This window comes from Podarcis liolepis (genome assembly GCF_965112155.1).
Source record: "Podarcis liolepis genome assembly, chromosome: 13".
Lineage (NCBI taxonomy): Eukaryota > Metazoa > Chordata > Lepidosauria > Squamata > Lacertidae > Podarcis > Podarcis liolepis.
Genome location: NC_139573.1, coordinates 2,829,580 through 2,851,819, shown reverse-complemented (window position 1 = coordinate 2,851,819; position 22,240 = coordinate 2,829,580). Strand labels below are relative to the sequence as shown.

General features: G+C 50.3%; 1 protein-coding gene across 1 annotated transcript in view; it reads left to right on the top strand.

The window, feature by feature from the left end:
- The window catches only part of SENP3 (SUMO specific peptidase 3), a 37,761-nt gene extending 16,261 nt beyond the window's left edge, over positions 1 to 21,500 (top strand). Inside the window, exons 5-11 of the mRNA XM_083472616.1 lie at positions 2,214 to 2,361; positions 3,774 to 3,821; positions 8,111 to 8,188; positions 12,254 to 12,391; positions 13,528 to 13,611; positions 15,118 to 15,168; positions 20,556 to 21,500. Coding sequence (XP_083328742.1) covers positions 2,214 to 2,361; positions 3,774 to 3,821; positions 8,111 to 8,188; positions 12,254 to 12,391; positions 13,528 to 13,611; positions 15,118 to 15,168; positions 20,556 to 20,666 — 658 coding nt within the window. The 3' untranslated portion in view covers positions 20,667 to 21,500. The remainder of the gene's footprint in view (positions 1 to 2,213; positions 2,362 to 3,773; positions 3,822 to 8,110; positions 8,189 to 12,253; positions 12,392 to 13,527; positions 13,612 to 15,117; positions 15,169 to 20,555) is intronic.
- Positions 21,501 to 22,240: the final 740 nt, after the last annotated feature.

Genomic DNA, 22,240 nt, shown 5'->3' with positions numbered 1-22,240 from the left:
GAGGCTGGAGGGTTACTGTACAGAAGTCATTTTCGGTCACATAGAACAGCAGGATAAAGGTCAAGGGACCCCTGACCATTAGGTCCAGTAGTGGCCGACTCTGGGGTTGCAGCACTCATCTTGCTTTATTGGCCAAGGGAGCCGGCGTACAGCTTCCGGGTCATGTGGCCAGCAGGACTAAGCCGCTTCTGGCAAAGCAGAGCAGCGCATGGAAACGCCGTTTACCTTCCCGCCAGAGGGGTACCTATTTATCTACTTGCACTTTGACATGCTTTTGAACTGCTAGGTGGGCAGGAGCAGGGACCGAGCAACGGGAGCTCACCCCGTCGCGGGGATTCGAACCGCCGACCTTCTGATCGGCAAGTCCTAGTGTGCTGGTCCCGGGGGGAGGTTACCGTGGGGCGAGGTCCAGGACCTGAGTCGAGGGACGGCAGACAGTCCTCCACGGGCGAAGCGGGGTCCAAGGCGAGGAGCCGGGCAAGGACAGGAACACTGAAGGAACAGGACTGGATGCTGGCTGAAACAGCTCTTCAACGACGTTGCTCCCGCAACCTGGGACTGGGCTGACTGGCCTTTATCCCCTCTGAGGCCAGGGGCGGTCCCGGCCCACCGGTGACCCGCCTCTCCTGGCCTGGAGGCGAGCACTCCTCCTGAGAGAAACCAGTTCCCTCTGCCTCTCTGCCCTGAGCCTCTGCAGCTCAGGAGAGGCTGGAGGGTTACTGGACCCAGAGGCAGCTTCCCCTTCCCCTGACAGGGCTGGGAGAGGCACATCTGCAGGCAGTGGATCCTCAAATCACCTCCGGAGCCAGAGTGGATTCACCTGGTGCCTGCTCCTGAGGATCCGGCACAGGTGCAGGCGCTTCAGAATCAAGGCCCTGCCCCAGCTCAGCCGGCCCTGGAGGCAGGGACTCCTGTGCAGGCTGGGACTCCTCCGGTTCAGCCTCTGAATCAGATTCCCAGGCCATCACACCAGGCAGGGGAGTGGCAGAGAGAGCTGGGTGAGGGCACCCAGTCTCCAGAAATCGAGGCTCTACGTGGCTTTAAAGCTGAGTGTGAGGGGCTCGACCAGGAGGCCTGGGCTGTTTCTTTCAGCGCCTGGGGCTAAGGTGGGCACCTGATGCCCAGGGCTTAATAATTTTACAGACCCAACTTCCTGGATTGGCTTCGGTGAAGACTCTGCTTTGTTTACAACATGACTGCATCTTACGGGCGTTTGGTTCCAAGGGTTAGGGCACGCACACAAATATTGCGTGCAGTGGTACCTTGGTTCTCGAACTTAATCTGTTCCAAAACCAAAGCGTTCCAAAACCAAAGCGTGCTTTCTTGTAGAAAGTAATGCAAAACGGGCCAATCCGTTCCAGGCTTTTAAAAACAGCCCCTAAAACAGCAGTTTAGCATGAATTTTACTATCTAATGAGACCATTGATCCATAAAGTGAAAGCAATAATCAATGCACTGTACAGTGGTACCTCGGGTTACATACGCTTCAGGTTACATACATTTCAGGTTACAGACTCCGCTAACCCAGAAATAGTACCTTGGGTTAAGGACTTTGCTTCAGGATAAGAACAGAAATCGTGCTCTGGTGGCACGGCGGCAGCTGGACGCCCCATTGGCTAAAGTGGTGCTTCAGGTTAAGAACAGTTTCAGGTTAAGTATGGACCTTCAGAACGAATTAAGTATTTAGCCCGAGGTACCACTGTACTATAAAATGAATAAGGCAGTATTGTAGATGATAAAAAAAAAAAAAATCTTACCTGTGCTGATAATAGTCGTTGTTCGGATGGGGGGCTTTTATCCATTTCCGGAGTCACACAATCAACCAGTAGCTGAACTGGGTTCCACACAGTCACAACAAATTAACCGAAAAAGCCTCAAAAATAAAAACTCAAAATAAATAGCAAAAACAAAAGCACCAAACTTGGTCCGTTCGACTTCCGAAATGTTCGAAAACCAAGGTGCAGCTTCTGATTGGTGCAGGCGCCCCGGAAACAATAGCCGACAGCCGCATTGGACGTTCGGCTTCTGAAAAACGTTCGAAAACCGGAACACTTCCTTCCAGGTTTTCAGTGTTTGGGAACCAAGGCGTTTGAGTGTCAAGGCGTTTGAGAACCAAGGTTCCACTGTATACCCAAATTCTCGGAGCTGTCCCCCGTGGCATTTTTGTTCTCACGGTGACCCCTCCTCTGGGTCTCTCTCTCCTAACCCTACAGGAAAGGCATGGTCAACCAACTGATCCAGTCCTACCAGCGCTTGCCGGGCAATGCCATGGTTCGGACCTTCCGGGTCACTTATAAGCGCCACGTGGTCACCATGGACGACCTGCAGACACTCTATGGGCCCAACTGGCTCAACGACCAGGTAGGCTGTGCTTTTTCTGATCCAGGGGTCAGCAAACTTTTCCAGCAGGGGGCCGGTCCACTGTCCCTCAGACCTTGTGGGGGGCCGGACTATATTTTTTTTTGGGGGGGGGGAATGAACGAATTCCTATGCCCCACAAATAACCCAGAGATGCATTTTAAATAAAAAGCACACATTCTACTCATGTAAAAACACGCTGATTCCCGGACCAGATTTAGAAGGCGATTGGGCCGGATCCAGGTCCCAGGCCTTAGTTTGCCTTCCCATACCCTGATCTGTAGGAACTCTGATTCAGGAAATACGGCAGCCCTCTCCCAACCAGTTGTTCAGTGAACCCCCAATTAGAAAGGACTTCTACGAACAAATTCGTAACAAAGCGTATACGGGGTACTTCTACACAACACACACAGAGTTGTAAAGCATTCTCCATCAAGGAAGTTCACCGATCATGGGATGTGAAATGTCTGACTCCACACTGGTATCAGCTTATATAAAGGTAAAGGGACCCCTGGCCGTTAGGTCCAGTTGTGGCCGACTCTGGGGTTGCGGCGCTCATCTCGCTTTACTGGCCGAGGGAGCCGGCGTACAGCTTCCGGGTCATGTGGCCAGCAGGACTGAGCCGCTTCTGGGGAACCAGAGCAGCGCACGGAAACGCCATTTACCATCCTGCCAGAGTGGTACCTATTTATCTACTTGCACTTTGACGTGCTTTCGAACTGCTAGGTGGACAGGAGCAGGGACCGAGCAACGGGAGCTCACCCCGTCATTGCGGGGATTCAAACCGTCAACCTTCTGATCAGCAAGCCCTAGGCTCTGTGGTTTAACCCACAGCACCACCCGCGTCCCTCTATCAACTTATATGGGGTGCCCCAAAATGTTTGGTCTCAACTGTCGCACTTTAACCCCCATTGCCTTGGCAACCAGGCCTTCAGTAGGGGCTGATGACAGTCAAGTCCCTTATCTTACTTCCCTGTCAAAGATCTTCAAGGAGAGATGCTGGATTTTCTCCCCCCCCCCCCCCCGATGCTCACTCAAGAGCAGAAATAGCAAAACATCCTGGCTGGCCTTGTTGCTTGCGCCTCTCTTGAGGTCAGATCAGGAGAAATAAGGAACGCAGTGTAGGAGGGGGGGAGGCAGGAGAGTCACAAAACGCAGAAACACCAAAACCAGGCCAGATACATTCTCCGGGAAAGGATAAAAGCGATCAACGCTGAAACAAAACCTGTATCGAGAATTCAATAATCAAATTCCAGATTTTTTTACATCGCTGTGAATGCTAGCTGGCATAATAAATCTGGAGGGTGGAGCCTAGCAAGGGGTCCTGCCGTTTCCTTTGAGGAGGAGATGGAGGAGATTAAAGAAATCTTGTCTGTTGACCCCTAACCTATTTGCCTCCTTTTTTTTCTGGGCAGGTAATGAACATGTACGGGGACCTCGTCATGGACACAGTGCCAGACAAGGTGAGCATCGCTATTAACCTCCCAGTGATCTTCGAGCGAAGGGAGGCATATACCATATTTTTCGCTCTACAGGACGCACTTTTTCCCCTCCAAAAATGAAGGGGAAATGTGTGTGCGTCCTATGGAGCGAATGCAGGCTTTCGCTGAATCCTGGAGAGCAAGAGGGGTCGGTGCGCACTGATCCCTCTCGCTCTCCAGGCTTCAGGAAGCTCTCCGCAAGCCTTCGGAGCGCAGCAGGAGTTCCCACCGGGCTCTGAAAGCTTGCGGATAGCAGCCCGAAGCCCGGGGAGCACAGTGCCAACTCCCACTGCGCTCCCTGGGCTTCAGGCAAATATCCACAAACCTTTGGTGCGCTCCCCCAGCCCGCAAGCTCCCGGACATGTTCTGGGGGCTGGGGTCGGAGGAGGTTGTGCGTGGCTAAAGAGGAAGCCAAGACAGCTAGTAGAATGGATCCCGCTGGCTGTCTTGGCTTCTTTGCTCTTTGGGGCTGGGGGGGGGGAATAATAAAAAATTCTTTATTTCCCCCCCTAAAAACTAGGTGCGCCCTATGGTCCGGTGCGCCCTATGGAGCAAAAACTACGATAACTTTAATAATAACAATAATAATAATTTTTCACGATGCCTGAAAGGGAAGCCTTACATGCAGGAACAGCGGTTCTTTCCCTGTTTGCAATTCCCAGGACCTGCTATTCAGGGGTGTTTACAGCCTCCGACAGGACACAGCCATTCTGGCTGGTTATTATTTATTAAATTTGTACCCCCCCACCCACCCATAGATCTCAGGGAAGTTCACAACCAAATTACAAAAAGTGCGATGAAATGATAGCCTCGTCCCCTGTGATTTTGTCCGATTAAAACCACCCAAGCCGGTGGCAGCCGCTGCCTCCTGTAGGAGAATGTCGCAGTTTGTTCCTTGCTGAAGTAGCTCCTCTGCCGGAGCTCAGTTAGGCACAGACCAAGAGAGAGGGAGCTTTGTTCTTCCAGCAGATGAGGGTGACCTGACCTCTCTGGAGAGTCACGCTGGCAGCAGCACCCACCTCATCCTCTTTGTGGCCATGAGAAAGGAGGACGACGACAGGGAGAGACTAAAAGAGGCGAGGGGAGAAAGGCCGGCCCGTGGGATTACACATGGTGCCATCCTGCGCTAAAATGGGGGTGCTGGATCTGGAAAGTTTGCAGACGGTTTGAGTGGATGGAACCGAGCAGCTGTCATTCTCCCTTATCACCACTTGGTGGTGCTCGTGGAACGGTCGCCAACCTGCCGCAGCCTTTGCAAACCTCTTTACAGTGGTGCCTCGCAAGACGAAAAAATTCGTTCCGCGAGTCTTTTCGTCTTGTGATGTTTTTTGTCTTGCGAAGCACGGTCCGTCGCAACTGCGCCTCTTCAAGCGGCTTTAAAAAAAAAGCGCAAGACGTTTTCATCTTGCGAAGCAAGCCCATAGGGAAATTCGTCTAGCGAAGCAACGCAAAAACGGAAAACTCTTTCGTCTAGCGAGTTTTTCGTCTTGCGAGGCATTCGTCTTGCGGGGCACCACTGTATTATTATTTACAGTATCTACCGTATTTTTCGCTCTATAAGACGCACCAGACCACAAGACGCACCTAGTTTTTGGAGGAGGAAAACAAGAAAAAAAATATTCTGAATCTCAGAAGCCAGAACAGCAAGAGGGATCGCTGCGCAGTGAAAGCAGCAATCCCTCTTGCTGTTCTGGCTTCTGGGATAGCTGCGCAGCCTGCATTCGCTCCATAAGACGCACACACATTTCCCCTTACTTTTTAGGAGGGGAAAAGTGAGTCTTATAGAGCAAAAAATACGATATATTTATATGCAGGCAGCAACCTTTTTAGGCGTATCCGATATGTGCACGACTGCTCGCAAGCACATTGCACTGAACCCAGAAGTGAGAGGGGTTCCAGAACGTGACCCCCAAGCAAATCGGTCGTTACCTGTGCCACCTTTTTCTCAAAGGAGCTCAAAGCGATGTACAGTGGTGCCTCGGGTTACATACGCTTCAGGTTACAGACTCCGCTTACCCAGAATTATTACTTCGGATTAATAACTTTGCTTCAGGATGAGAACAGAAATCGTGCTCTGGCGGCGCAGCAGCAGCGGGAGGCCCTATTAGCTATGTGACGGTCACCTCCAGGCTTGACTACTGTAATCCGCTCTACGCGGGGCTGCCCTTGAAGCTGACCCAGAAACTCCAGCGGGTGCAGAATGCTGCAGCGAGGCTCCTCACGGGGTCTCTGCCATGGGAGCATATTCACCCAGTGCTTTTCCAGCTGCACTGGCTCCTGGTGGAGTACAGGGTCAGGTTCAAGGTGCTGGTCTTGACCTTTAAAGCCCTCCACAGCCTAGGACCCTCGTACCTACGGGACCGCCTCTCCCGGTCTGCCCCACGGAGAGCCTCAAGGTCCATAAATAGCAACACCCTAGTGGTCCCAGGCCCTAAGGAAGTTAGATTAGCTTCAACCAGAGCCCAGGGCCTTTTCAACTCTGGCTCCGGCCTGGTGGAACGCTCTGCCTCATGAGACTAGGGCCCGGCAGGATCTGATTTCTTTCCGCAGGGCCTGTAAGACAGAGTTGTTCCGCAAATTGGCTTGGAGCCAATTTGATTCCCTCCTCCTCTTTCTTTTCTTTTCCTTTCTCCTGCGATGAGGCTATATTTTAATATTTTAATGTTGTATTTTAATTTTGTTTTTAAGTTGTATTCATTCAACTTGTTTTTATTATTGCTTGTTAGCTACCCTGAGCCCGGCCTTGGCTAGGGAGGGCGGGGTATAAATTAAAATTATCATCATTATTATTATTATTATTATTATTAAAGTGGTGCTTCAGGTTAAGAACAGTTTCAGGTTAAGAACAGACCTCCGGAACGAAGTAAGTTCATAACCAGAGGTACCACTTGTACATGGTTTTCCATTTAATTCCCGCAAGAACCCTGCGGGATACGTTAGGCTGCGAGAGGCAGCGACTGGCCCAAGGTAACCAATGAGCTTCACAGCTGAGTGGGAATTTGAACCCAGGTCTCCCAAGTCCTAGCCTTCTAACTGCTACTTGGCACTACTGCCTCTGGGCCGCGAGAGTGCCAGATTGTTTTTTTTTAAATAATAATATTTATTAAAAGTTTAAGAATTAAGAAAAGAAGTAAAAAAGAAAGAGAAAAAATAAACAATACAAATCAGTACATTACAGTACATATAAAAAAAACAAAAGACACAATACATCAAAACAAAAGCAAAAACAATTAAAAACACATCCAATATTTCCATATTTTTATCTTTCATTAACTTGTTTCATCGACATCACACCTCCCTTTTTGTGTTCTAGTTATCAATTATTTCAGCAAATCCTTTCCATCTTTCACTGTTTTCTGTCATTTAATTATCTTAATTTATTTTAACCTTATCTTACCATTAAAACCCTAAAACGTATTTATACTTAACTCCTTATAACATTTCTACTAAAGCCATATAATTTCATTCCAACATTTTTCTAACCCTCATTAATTTTACAACATTTCTCTAAATAATTTTTTTAAAAAAACTTTTTTTCCCAATCTTCTTCCACCGTCTCTTCTCCCTGGTCTCGGATTCTGTCAGTCCTTTCTATCAATTCCATATGGTCCATCAACCTGGTGACCTTCTGTCCGAGGCTCTTAACTCTTTTCCATGTCCCTTCTGCAGATCTTCATATCTATACATGAGCTTCACTTTGTCTTCTGCTGATCTTGTTCTTAATTTCCTTCCTTTAGCACTGAGGAGTAGATCTCGGGGAAACGCCAACCTAACAATGTCTTTATTCCTTCTCGACAGGTCAGCCCATTCTCCATAGTCAGAACCAAAGTTCAAAAGATATTTCAGAGCGCCAATCTCCCTCCCCCTGACCCAAATCCAGATCCCAAAGGCCAGAACATCCCTGCATAAGAGGATCTATCCAACTTTCCTTCTCCAATCCAAGCAGGGTTCCATCCCACCAAATCTGGCTTTCTCTAGATTCGATCGTAAAAGGCCGCAGTTTATGTTCATCGAATTGCCTCTGTGAGGCCGGGGAGGGGAAAAAACAGCAGGAACTCGCAAGACATTGTCGTCTTGCGAAGCAAGCCCATAGGGGCTGTGTACGCACTATAAATGACTAGGATCTAGCAGGTTGGTCCAACTTGGGGGTGACACCACCCTCTTCCCGCTGCTTTGACTTGCTTCCTGCCCTGGCGCTTCCCTCCCCTTCGGCCCCACACCGTGCCGCCTCTTTCATGGACCCAAAGCGACTTTGTTTTCTCTTCCACCAGGTTCACTTCTTCAACAGTTTTTTCTACGATAAGCTACGAACCAAGGGGTATGAGGGAGTCAAACGCTGGACCAAAAATGTGAGTGGCTGCCAATAATTCTCTGTTCCGGTGCTTTTCGCAGGGTGGAGGAGCAGAGAGCGAAAGGCGGGGTGCAGATTTATTTATTGTTTAGTAAAACACAACAAATAAATTATACACCACTCGATTTAGGCAGGGTGGAAGGCCTCAGAGGGGTTTCCGAAGAGAATGAAACAATAAAATCACCAGTAAGAAGAGTGAAAGCAACCATTGAAATGTTCAGAAGATAAAATCAGCAATAGACTAAAAAGAGAATAGAAAATACACCCACATTCTAAGCGTCTGGGTGGGCCAAGATGGCGGGAGATGAAGGGAGTTGGATACCCAAAATTGACAAACACAGAGCCAGGGAAGAGCCGTAGATTGGTGGTAGAGTGGCCTTGCAAGCAGAAGGTCCTGGGTTCAACTCCTGCCATCATCTTCAGGTATGGCTGGGAGGGACTCCCTGCTGAAATCTGGCAGAGCTGCTGCTGAGCTAGTGTCAGAAGGGAGCCGGCAGCAAATAGCACTGTTCAAGTTGAAGCTGACTCCTCATTAGCAAGAACACAATCTGCACGGACTTGGCTGAGCGGCAGGCCTAATGAACACAGCCGCTCATCCCTGGTAGGTCATGGATTAATTGCTGAGACTGAAATCCCCCACCTTCCCCACAGCTGCCTCAGTCCCCTCCTCTCCAGGGGGATAGGAAAAGGGACCCCTGACCATTAGGTCCAGTAGTGGCCAACTCTGGGGTTGCGGCGCTCATCTCGCTTTATTGGTCGAGGGAGCCGGCTTACAGCTTCCAGGTCATGTGGCCAGGATGACTAAGCCGCTTCTGGCGAACCAGAGCAGCGCACGGAAACGCCATTGACCTTCCCGCCGGAGCAGGACCTATTTATTTACTTGCACTGGTGTGCTTTCGAACTGCTAGGTTGGCAGGAGCAGGGACCGAGCAACAGGGATTCGAACCGCCGACCTTCTGATTAGCAGGCCCTGAGCTCTGTGGTTTAACCTACAGCGCTATCCGCGTCCCATTGTGTATGTATAAAGGTGAAGGGACCCCTGACCATTAGGTCCAGTCGTGGCCAACTCTGGGGTTGCGGCACTCATCTCGCTTTACTGGCCGAGGGAGCCGGCGTACAGCTTCCGGGTCATGTGGTCAGCATGACGAAGCCGCTTCTGGCGAACCAGAGCAGCGCACGGAAACGCCGTTTCCCTTCCCGCCGGAGTGGTACCTATTTATCTACTTGCACTTTGACGTGCTTTAGAACTGCTAGTTTGGCAGGAGCAGGGACCGAGCAACGGGAGTTCACCCCGTCGCTGGGATTCGAACCGCCGACCTTCTGATCGGCAAGTCCCAGACTCTGTGGTTTAACCCACAGCGTCACCTGCGTGGGGATAGACGTAGACATTTCCCCAGGCGATCAGAAGACTGCATCTGTAAGCAGCCAACCTCTCCTCCGCCCTCTTCAGGTCCTGGAAGACAAGCAGGGAAGGGAGCTGGTTGTAGCAGAAGACACCCGTGCCTCTTCCCCAGCCGGACTCCTCTCTGCCCCTCGGCCTCCCTCCTCTCCTCCTTCAGCTCTGATTCTGGACTGCTCTCTGCCACAGACTCTTCCCTGCTCCCTAAACCCTGTTACCTCAACACCTCCTCGTTCCAGGCTTCTCCCTGTAACCACTCATCATTGTCCCATCACCAATCTCAGGGCTCTGAGCCAGTGTTCGAAACTCCCGTTGTTCTAGGCACGATTTGCGACAGGGAAATTCATTAACACAAGACATTTCTGAGCTCTGGGCACAATCCTGCGCCTGAGATTTCAGATTAAAACTGCGGGGTGGAAGGCAAGGAGGACCTTTTTCTGCCTCCCCACTTCCAGCTACTCTCTGAAGACTGGGGAAGAGACCATCTTAAGAATATTAGGGGGGTGGGCAGTTGAAGGACTAGACCATGTGAAAAACAAACTTTTTTTTTTTTTTGGATTCAAGCTTTTCTGAAATGCTGCTTCAGATTTATTGGTGTTAAAAAGATATGACAGACACACACACACACACACACACACACACACACACACACAATTAAAACAAACATATAAAAAGAAAACCACATAGTTTGTTCACTATCCATTCTTCTTAGATTCGCAACGATTTCCTGGCACCCCATCATGTATTTACTGCTTACTTTATCTGGTGCACTGTTAGTCACCGTTTTCTTTTTAATCATCATTAATATCCTCTCTCGTTATTATCCATCATTTCACAGAAGTCATTCAAGTCCTGCCACTGACTTTATGTTAGTACAATCATCTTTTAGATACTTTTTATACACATCCCATTTTTTTATAATTGTTTGTTCAGTATTACCTCTCAACTTGTCTGTCATTTTTGCCAGCTCTGCAAATTCCATCAACTTACTTCGCCAGTTGGGACTTTCTCTCCTTACCAATTCACTCAGAGAAGTATTCTTGCTGCTACAGTAGTATATAAGAATATTTCTCCCGCAGTTTTTGGTATTTCTGGGCCAAGTATCCCTAGGAGAAAAGCCTCCGTTGTTGTTTTTTTAATAAAGGATACCTTAATCATTTTTTTAGCCCATCATAAATTACATTCCAGAATTCTTTTTCTTGCATGTGTAACATTGAAAAATGGACATAATATTTTAGCTGCCGTTCATTTGTTTCCAGCTTTGTATTCTTGATATAAAGAAAAAGCGCACCTAGACGTTCCGTTGTTGTGCCCATAACCTAGGTTTAAGGTGCCATTGAGCTCCTAGCTTTCATATCTCAGTTTCTAACACTGCTCTGAGCCTTCTTCACTTGGGGATCCCCCAGCTAGTTCCCTTCACCATTTCTCTATGTCCAGCCAATCCATGACAGCTAGGAGGGCGAACAGTCTGACGCTGTTCAAGGCAGCTTCCGGTGTTCCTATGAACCAGTGGTCTGGCTTTCACAAAGGGATCTTCAATCCCCAAAGCGTGCGTCTGAGTAGGACAGAGACAGACCCGGAGTCTGGGACTCTGGAGAGCCCCTGCTGCCAGTCCATGCTGGCAGCACTGAGCTGGAGGCTCCGAAAATCTGAGGTCATACAAGGCAACTTCCTGTATTGCCGAACATCCAAGAGGAGGGAACGCAGAGGGTTGGACTGGATGACCCTTTGAGGTCCTCAGGGGACGGTGGAGGCAGAGGATAACTTTTTGGGAAGGGGCTGCTGAGTCTGACCCAGTCTGACCCAGCCCCTTAACAGGTGGACATCTTAAATATTTAAACCTTAGAATAGCTTTGGAAGTGGATATAGGCTGTAGGGTTAGAAGTAGAAGACAGGGTATTTTAAAATAGTATTACAGTGGTGCCTCGCAAGACGAAAAGAATCCGTTCTGTGATTCTCTTCGTCTAGCGGTTTTTTCGTCTTGCGAAGCAAGCCCATTGACGGATTAGTGGATTAGCGCTATTAGTGCTTTTAGCGGCTTTTAGCGGCTTATCTGCTGATCGGATCAGCTGATAAGCGGCTTAGCGGCTTAGAAAAAGGGGGGAGGGGGGGAAACCCGCAGGAACTCGCAAGACATTGTCGTCTTGTGAAGCAAGCCCATAGGAGATTCGTTTTGCGAAGCACCTCCAAAACGGAAAACTCTTTCGTCTAGCGAGTTTTCCGTCTTGCGAGGCATTCGTCTTGCGGGGCACCACTGTATTTGTAAGTGATATTTATGTGAAGTTATTTTAAGTATGGTTTTAAAAAAAAGATGGTTATGATATATGTAAACTGCTAAAGATGAAGTAAAATGAAAATCAGATAGGTGGGACCTGGGGAAGCCCACCTAACAATGTTTAGAAAAATAAGGCTATGACAAGAATTTGTTCGTATTGTTTGTCTTTTCTGTCTGTGTTTTTTATTTGTGTAATTTGATTTAAACTGATTTTATTGTGAATTGATTTTAGAATGCTGTATTGTTTTACTGTTGTTAGCTGCTCTGAGCCCGGCTTCGGCTGGGGAGGGCGGGATATAAAAATATTATTATTATTATTATTATTATTATTATTATTATTATTATTATTATTAAATGGATAAAAAACATTTGGAAAAACAAACAAACAGGTGGACATCTTCAACAAGGAGCTCCTCCTCATTCCAATCCACCTGGAGGTCCACTGGTCTCTGATCTGCGTGGAAGTGAAGCAGAAGAAAATCACGTACCTGGACTCCCAGCGCACCCTCAACCGGCGGTGCCCCAAGGTAAAGGCCTGGGTGGCTGGGCCATAAGCAAGGAGCCCCACAAACCTGTGAGGTGGGTTAGGCTGAGAGAAGGCGACAGGCCCCAGGGTCGAACCCAGCGAACTCTGTGGCCGGCTGGGGATTTGAACCCGGGTCCCCTTGCTCCTAATTCAGCACTCACACTGACTCTCAAGGCCAAAGACTGAAGATTGGATGGGCCTCCTAGGATGACGGTGCCTTAAGGGCTTGATGATGATGGTGATGATGATGATGATGATGATGGTGATTGATTTATATCCCACCCATCTGACTGGGTTTCCCAAGCCACTGTGGGTGGCTCTTAACAGAACATTAAAAACACGATAAAACATCAGACGTTAAAAACTTCCCTGTACAGGGCTGCCTTCAGATGTCTTCTAAAAGTCAGATAGTTATTTATTTCCTTGACATCTGGTGGGAGGGCGCCACCACCGAGAAGGCCCTCTGCCTGGTTCTGTGCAGTCTCACCTCTCGCAGGGTGGGAACCGCCAGAAGGCCCTCGGAGCTGGACCTCAGTGTCCGGGCTGGACGATGGGGGGTGGAGACGCTCCTTCAGGGATACTGGGTCTTTGAGGCCGTTTAGGGCTTTCAAGGTCAGCACCAACACTTTGAATTGTGCTCGGAAATGTCCTGGAAGCCAATGTAGGTCTTTCAGGACTGGTGTTATGTGGTTTCAGCCAGTCTAGCTGCCGCATACTGGATTAGTTGCAGTTTCTGGGTCACCTTCAAAGGTAGCCCCACGTAGAGCGCATTGCAGTAGTCCAAGCGGGAGATAACCAGAGCATGCACCACTCTAGCCAGACAGTCTGCGGGCAGGGAGGGTCTCATCCTGCGTCCCTGATGGAGCTGGTAGGCAGCTGCCTTGGCTTCAAGGGTAGCAGTGTTGCAAGTGGTTTAATAGTAATAATAATTCTGTTTTTTGTACCCTGCCCATCTGAGTGAGTTGCCACAGCCACTCTAGGCAGCTTCCAGCATGCACAAAAACATAATGGGCTTGAGAGGAGGGGGTGAGGGTGGTCTAGCTATCCTGCCCTTTAGGAAGGAGGCTGAGAAATGGACCACGCTTCCCAATGTACATGCTCACACTCAAAACCCGCCTGTTTTCCTTGCCCCCCCAGCACATCTGCAGATATCTGCAGGCCGAAGCAGACAAGAAGAACCGTCCGGACTTCAGAGACGGATGGAAAGGGGTTTTTCAGATGGTGAGTAGTATCTCTCCTCCCCATTAGCTCAGCGGAGGGAGCAGAATGGAGCTATGCCCATGCTCCAACCTGCAATAAAAAGTTAAAGGCACCCCTGACCATTAGGTCCAGTCATGACCGACTCTGGGGTTGCAGCACTCATCTCGCTTTATTGGTGGAGGGAGCCGGCGTACAGCTTCCAGGTCATGTGGCCAGCAGGACTGAGCCGCTTCTGGCAAACCAGAGCAGCGCACAGAAACACCGTTTACCTTCCCGCCAGAGTGGTACCTATTTATCTACTTGCCCTTTGACGTGCTTTTGAACTGCTAGTTTGGCAGGAGCAGGGACCGAGCAATGGGAGCTCACCCCGTCGCGGGGATTCGAACCGCCGACCTTCTGATCGGCAAGTCCTAGGCTCTGTGGTTTAACCCACAGCGCCACCCCCGTCCCTTCCAACCCGTAATAACTGGGCCAAAAACAGCTGATTAGCACAAAGAATGGTGTTACCAGGGTTTGCACCGACGCAGAATGCTCTTAAGAGAAATCGGCAGGATTTCCGGTTTATCTGCGAAGGGAAATGGCGACGTGGTGCGAGTCGCCCGTCTGAAAGATGACCGTCACCGGGGTTTTTGAGCTGTGGGGGTGAGTGCCAGGGTTAGACCCCCCAAAAAAGCCCCACATGTAGTGGGGTGTCGAGGCAGCAAAGGGGGTGAAAAGAGAAACAAACCAGAAGCGGAAGTTGGGGGAAGCCCAGGAGGGGAGGGAGGAAGGAATGCGTAGCAAATGTTACGAATATGAGATGCATAGCTGTCAACCATCCCTTATTTGGCGGGACAGTCCCTCATCCCAGCGCCGTGTCCCGCTGCTGTCCCTTCTGGATGATGTCCCTTAAATTTCCCGGGTTTCAAAGGAAGCAGCTCCTCTCCCTCCCTCCCTGCCGGCCAGGGAGGAGGGAGGCTCCAGCTGTGTTGCTTGGCTGCGTTGCTCACCCAATAAGGAGTCTGGGAACGACTGGGGGGTGGAGCTTGCATGCCTTGTGCCGATCAAATCTGCCGCCTTGCCTGGGGACTCGCCTTTGCTCAGCGCTTCCCAGCGGAGAGGGGACGGTGGTTTTCCTTGCTGCATCCCCTTTGCCGGGTTGCTGCGCTGTGGGAACCACCGCTTGAGGCTTCGTTTGGCTGCTGGCTGGGCTTTCTGCCTTTGGCTCAGAAGCTGAACATACCTGTGCCCTGAAAATCCCTTATTTTGGCTGCTGATCCCTTATTTTCAAATCTGCAAGTTGACAGCTATGATGAGATATGCGTAATGAATGAAAAAGAAAAATGAATAAAAAATTTTAAAGAAAAGAAAAGGGGAAATCAGGGGGGCAGGTTTTGTACAGGTCTCTCTTGATTTCCAAGCGGTCGAGGGAACCAGTGACCCAGAGCGGGACTGCAAAGCAGACCTCCCTGCCAGGAGAGGGATAGCCATTTCGTTCTGCTGTTCTCCCTCCTCGCCCTGACCCGATCTCCCTTTCGTTCCTTCCAGAACATCGCCAGGCAGAACAACGACAGCGACTGCGGCGCTTTCGTCTTGCAGGTGAGGCGGGGGGGGGCGGGCAGGAGGGGTCTTGAGGTTCCCAAAAAGCAACAGACACTTTATGGCTTTCAGAGGGGGAAAGGTGCAATTTCCCCTCGTCTTATCCATCAGCTGCCCCCGGTCCCCTTGGCCATAAACATTCATGGTGCCCAGGTGGTGGAAAACCAAAGGGAGCTGAATGCTGGGGAGACTCAGGACAGACAGAAGAAAGTCCCTCTTCACACAGCGCAGGGTTAGACTGTGGAACTCCCTCCCACCAGACGCAGCGATGGCCACCAACCTAAATGGCTTTAAAGGGGATGAGACAAATTTGTGGAGGGTGTGGGGAGGGCTATTGATGGCTGCTAGCCTTCACAGTTAGAGGCACCAATTCTTCTGGGTAGCAGTTGCTGGAAACTGCAGGAGCGGGAGAGCGGCTCTTGTGTTCGAATCCTGCTTGCGGGTTTCCCACGATGGGCATCCGGTTGGCCACTGTGAGGATTCTGGACTGGGCGGGCCACTGGCCTGATCCAAGAGCTCTTCTTATGTTCTTATGGCTGCCTAGGCGAAAAGGAAGAAAAGAAAGAATCGGAAATTTTAAACCAGAAAGCATCACAGCCTGGAAGGACAGATTTATAAAGAGCCAGGGCAACTTCGAAGGGATAGTAAAGTATTGGCTCGCACAGTGGTTTCCTTTACAGATAATAAAGACATATAAGCCACACACACACACACACACACCATATTTTTCACTCCATAAGGCGCACCGGACCATAGGGCGCACCTAGTTTTTAGAGGGGGGGGGAAATTCCCCCTCCAGCTCCAAAGAGCAGCGTACAGGCTGCGCACAACCTCTCCCTGCTGGAGGGGTTGCGCACGGCTATGGCACAAGCCAAGACAGCGAGCGGGATCCATCCCACTCACTGTCTTGGCTTGTGCCATAGCCGTGCGCAACCCCTCCAGCAGGGAGAGGCTGTGCGGGGCTAAAGCAGCCATAGCCGCGTGCAGCCTCTCCCTGCCGGAGGGACTGCATGTGGCTATCCCTGAAGCCTTCGGAGCGCAGCGCAAGTTCCCGCTGCGCTCCGCAGGCTTCGGGTTACTTTTGCTGAAGCTGGGAGAGCAAGACTCTCCCGGCTTCAGCGAAAGGAACCTGAAGCCTCCAGAAGGCAGTGGGAATTCGCGCTGCGCTCTGAAGGCTTCAGGCGGCTATCCCTGAAGCCTGGAGAGCAAGAGGGGTCGGTGCGCACCGACGCCTCTCGCTCTCCAGACTTCAGCGAAAGCAACACAAAGCCTCCGGAGCTTGGAGGGAGCGCTCCCTCTGCGCTTCGGAGGCTTCGCGTTGCTATCGCTGAAGCCAAGGAGCCTGCATTCGCTCCATAGGACGCACACACATTTCCCCTTCATTGGAGGGGGGAAAGTGCGTCCTATAGAGCAAAAAATACGGTAGTTTTCTCTACCTGTGAGTTCCATTATTATAGGGAATAAAGGTTCTATATAGCCTTAAATAAATCTGCATAAACTGATGGCACTATGCAGCCATGTGCCTCAATCTTTCTGCAAGAGATAAATCCATGCCATATATTTAAAAAGCTCTGCCCTTCAGTTACTTTGAGTTTGTGAGATATCTTTTCAGGATAGGAGGTGATTTAAAAATAAATATTCAGGCGTGCGAGCTATATGTTGCTCTTGTATTTTCCCTCTGAAGGGCATTTTACCTTTTATAAAGACCCTGTGTGGAAGGGCAGTACCAAACCATGCAGTAATTGCGTCTGATCTTACATATAAGATCTGCTTTCACCCCACCCCGGTTGATAATGCTTTCTCTGTTGCATCTGTTGTCTGTGTGAGATGATCAGACTCATGCAGTTTTCCTATTAATTCCTACATGGAAGTACCTTCCTTGCTGGGACATTCTGACATGTCAAGTACAGTGGTACCTCGGGTTAAGTACTTAATTCATTCCGGAGGTCTGTTCTTAACCTGAAACTGTTCTTAACCTGAAGCACCACTTTAACTAATGGGGCCTCCTGCTGCCGCCATACAATCTCTGTTCTCATCCTGAAGCAAAGTTCTCAACCCGAGGTACTATTTCTGGGTTAGCGGAGTCTGTAACCTGAAGCGTATGTAACCTGAGGTACCACTGTAACTCATCCTTTTCAAAAACCAAGCACTTCTTTCAAAAGAATGATCCGGAGACTTGGGTCTGGAAAGGCAGCCAAGCAGCCACCTTAAAACCTTCCACACCATGGCTGTGTTTTCGCTGTTAACAGAGTCTGTAAAGCTACGACAAATCATTATGTGAAGGCCTGCGAGGTTAAAAGGGAGTCCTTGTGCCCATGAAGGTTGTGAGCCGCTGTTCTAAGCGTTTCAAAAAAAAACCCTATGCATTTAATTAAATCTACATCCCACTTTTTCTCCAAAGAGAGCCAGTGTGGTGTAGTGCTTAAGAGCGGTGGACTCGTAATCTGGGGAACCGGGTTCGCGTCTCCGCTCCTCCACCTGCAGCTGCTGGGTGACCTTGGGCCAGTCACACTTCTCTGAAGTCTCTCAGCCCCACTCACCTCACAGAGTGTTTGTTGTGGGGGAGGAAGGGAAAGGAGAATGTTAGCTGCTTTGAGACTCCTTGGGGTAGTGATAAAGCGGGATATCAAATCCAAACTCCTCCTCTTCTTCCAAAGGAGCCCAGGGTGGCATGGGGTGGGTCGGCAGATGCGCATGTCTGCGTACACATACTGCTTTTTAGGTGAACGTCATAAAGGTGGCTTTAAAGCCCTGAACGGCTTCAGAGGCCCAGTATACCTGAAGGAGCGTCTCCACCCCCATCATTCAGCCCGGACACTGAGGTCCAGCTCCGAGGGCCTTCTGGCGGTTCCCTCCTTGCGAGAAGTGAGGTTACAGGGAACCAGGCAGAGTGCCTTCTCGGTGGTGGCGCCCGCCCTGTGGAACCACCCTCCCTTCAGATATCAAGGAAATAAACAACTATCTGACTTTTAGATGACATCTGAAGGCAGCCCTGTTCAGGGAAGTTTTTAATATTTGGTGTTTTATCATGTTTGTTATACAGTGGTACCTCAGTTACATACGCTTCAGGTTACAGATTCCGCTAACCCAGAAATAGTACCTCGGGTTAAGAACTTTCTTCAGGATGAGAACAGAAATTGTGCTCCGGCAGCGACAGCGGGAGGTCCCATTAGCTAAAGTGGTGCTTCAGGTTAAGAACAGACCTCCAGAACAAATTAAGTTCTTAACCCGAGGTACCACAGTATTGTGTTGGGAGCCGACCTGAGTGGCTGGGGAAATCCAGCCAGATGGGCGGAGTAATAATAATAATAATAATAATAATAATAATAATAATATTAAATGCAAATCATTCAAGCAAATAAACATCATCAAATTTGCAGCCAGAAAGCAGGATTTCCTACATTGGCTCCCAGGACGTTTCCGAGCACAATTCAAAGTGTTGGTGCTGACCTTGAAAGCCCTAAATGGCCTCAAAGGCCCAGTATACCTGAAGGAACGTCTCCACCTCCATCGTTCTGCCCGGACACTGAGGTCCAGCTCCGAGGGCCTTCTGGCGTTTCCCTTCCTGCGAGAAGTCAGGGTACAGGGAACCAGGCAGAGAGCCTTCTTGGTGGTGGCGCCCGCCCTGTGGAACGCCCTCCCACCAGATGTCAAAGAGAACAACAACTACCAGACTTTTAGAAGACATCTGAAGGCAGCCCTGTTTAGGGAAGCTTTTAATGTTTGATGTATCACAGTATTTTAATATTCTTTTGGAAGCCGCCCAGAGTGGCTGGGGAAACCCAGCCAGATGGGCGGGGTATAAATAAAAAATTATTATTATTAGTATTAGTATTAGTATTAGTATTAGTATTAGTATTCCCCCTTCCCGCAAATAAAAGAGAGGGTGGTGAGGAGGCAACCTCTGTTTGCAGCAACTGCAGCTCGTATTGTGGGCAGCACACGAGGCTTTTCTGCCTTCCTCCCGTATGGCAAGATTTTACTTCAAAACAACAGGCTTCAAAACACTTGCGTGGTCAGTCCAGGCCTGGCGGAATCTCAGAAGCCGTTTTCTGGGGGTGGGATGGGTGTCCAGGTGGCAGGAACAGTCAGTCCCAGCCCTGGAGGGAGGCTGTCCTGCAATGTGCAGGTGGATAGAACCTTCCAGTTTCCCTACGTGGCAACGTTTGAGCTAGACCCTCACAGGGCTTTTTCTTTTTTAGTGCATTCATTGCGATTTAAAGTCCTTAAAAGAGAGAATGGTGCGGTCGCATTTGGGAAAGGTTCAGGAGAAGGGCAACCCAAATTATCAAGGGGGTGTGGCGATAAAGGTTGTGGCCTTTGGGGATTTGGGGGGGGGCAGAGAAAAGGCAAGTAAGAGGCAACAACAGACCGTCTTCCGAGCCGATCTGTCAGGTGTCCCGATTACGTACAGAACTGAGCAGCTTTTATAGGAATGGCAAACTTATCCCAATGAGACGAGAAAAGAGCACTGCAGGGGCGAAAGCACAGGAACGCGGCATCGCTGCTCAAATCCCGCTTGCTTGCTTGGAAAACACGCCAGTGCAAGTACAGTGGTACCTCTGGATGTGAACCCCACGTCTGCGCATGCGCGGGTCGCGATTTGCAGCTTCTGCGCATGCACGTGACATCCTTTTGAGCGTCTGCGCATGCACGAGGGGCAAAACCCGGAAGTACAGTGGTGCCTCGCAAGACGAAAAGAATCCGTTCTGTGATTCTCTTCGTCTAGCGGTTTTTTCGTCTTGCGAAGCAAACCCATTGACGGATTAGCGCTATTAGCGCTTTTAGCGGCTTATCTGCTGATTGGATCAGCTGATAAGCGGCTTAGAAAAGGGGGGGGAGGGGGAAAAAACCAGCAGGAACTCGCAAGACATTGTCGTCTTGCGAAGCAAGCCCATAGGAGATTCGTTTTGCGAAGCACCTCCAAAACGGAAAACTCTTTCGTCTAGCGGGTTTTCCGTCTTGCGAGGCATTCGTCTTGCGGGGCACCACTGTAACGCATTCCGTTACTTCTGGGTCGCCGCAGGGCGTAACCTGAAAACGCTCAACCTGAAACATATTCAACCCAAGGTATGACTGTAGATAAATAGGTACCGCTGCAGCGTTTCCGTGCGCTCTGGCACTCATCATGGTGTCCCGTTGCGCCAGATGTAGTTTAGTCCTGCTGGCCACATGACCCGGAAAGCTGTCTGTGGACAAACGCCGGCTCCCTCGGCCTGAACGCAAGATGAGCGCCGCAACCCCATCGTCGCCTTTGACCTGAGCTGACAGTCCAGGGGTCCTTTACCTCACCTAACACACAGCTGGCTGGCCAGTTTGAGACCGGGATGACGGGCCATTGGACTCTTAGGTATATATTGCTGATCCTCCTTTCCTTTCTCTTCCAGTATTCCAAATTCCTGGCGCTGGGCCTCCCCTTCTCCTTCACCCAGCAGGACATGCCGAAACTGCGCCGTCAGATGTACAAGGAGTTGTGCCACTGCAAGCTCACTGCGTGACGAGCTCACACACACACTCATACACACACAACACACACTCATACACACACAACACACACACCCTCCCAAAGACCGACTTGGACGGCCGGACGCACGACGACGCCTCCTCCAGCTTGACAGCAGACATCCGATTTGGGGTGTACGGAAAGCGGGGAGGGGGTGTCCTTAGGTCACTGGAACTCATTGAGGTTTAACAAGCGGACTCGTTTGGGGGGCGGGGGGTGTCGTTTTTAACCCGAGTTAAATCCCCCTCCGCTTTCTTCTTTTTCTTCTTCTTCTTCCTGGTCTCTCATTTTTGTTTCGTTCGTATTTAAAACCGACCTCCGGAGGGCCCTTTCTCCGGGTTGGTTCTGTTGGGGAAGTTGCGGGGATTTTTTTGGGTGGGGGGGAGACACACGACGGATGGGTGGGATGGAGGGCGAGCGGGTGGGATTGGGGAAGTTTCTTATCACCGAACATGCCCTCTGCACATGTTCCGCTCCGGTTCGGAGGGAGGACTGGGGGGCGGGGGTAGAGTCCAAAAACGAGGGACCAGGAAGGCGGGCACAGGGGGGGCGGCAGCATAAATTACCCTCCTGCTCCCCCCCCCCCCCGCTTCTCCCTCTGCTTTATCTCGCCCTGTTGGTTACTTGTGTTAGTGGATAATGTATGTACTGGTTTTTATCCCGCCCCCCCCTCAAGGGAGAGGGAGTTGGAACAGGGAAGGAGGGGCTCTGGTGGGCGGGCGGGGGGGGCAGGTTTCTACACTGGGGCCGAGAAAACGGAAACAAGCATTTTTTTATACGATGGCTACCATTGTGGGTAATAAAAGAAAAAGCATTCTTTGGAGAAAAAGGCATTTTCTAACCTCCTTGCGATGCGTGGCGGTTGCGCAAAGGTGTTCTGTGCAGTTTTACGAGGCGAGCAAAGAGTTTTGCACCTCCTGCCCCAGATCCGCTTTTTAAAAACAATATATATAGAGAAAAGGACGCGGGTGGCGCTGTGGTCTAAACCACTGAGCCTCTTGGGCTTGCCAATCGGAAGGCCGGCGGTTCGAATCCCTGCGATGGAGTGAGCCCCCGTTGCTCGGTCCCAGCTCCTGCCAACCTAGCAGTTCAAAAGCACGTCAAAGTGCAAGTGGATAAATAGGTACCACTTCAGCGGGAAGGTAAACGGCGTTTCCGTGCGCTGCTCTGGTTTGCCAGAAGCGGCTTAGTCCTGCTGGCCACATGACCCGGAAGCTGTACGCCGGCTCCCTCGGCCAATAAAGCGAAATGAGTGCTGCAACCCCAGAGTCTGTCACGACTGGACCTAACGTTCAGGGGTCCCTTTACCTTTACCATTTTTATATATAGAGAGAAACAAAACAAGGTCCTAAGCCTTTGTGGTGGAGAACACTGTTGGTGGCTATGCTCTAACTCCACACACAGGGGCAGCAGTGCCCTTGAATCCTGGTTTCCCACTGGGACATCTGGTCAGCCACTGGGAGAACTGGATGAGGCCTCCTTTGGCTTGACCCAACAGACTCCCCTCTCACCCTGCAATAGAGGAGCTTCAACAAGTGTGATAAAAGCTTGGGAGGTGTTTTTTTTTTG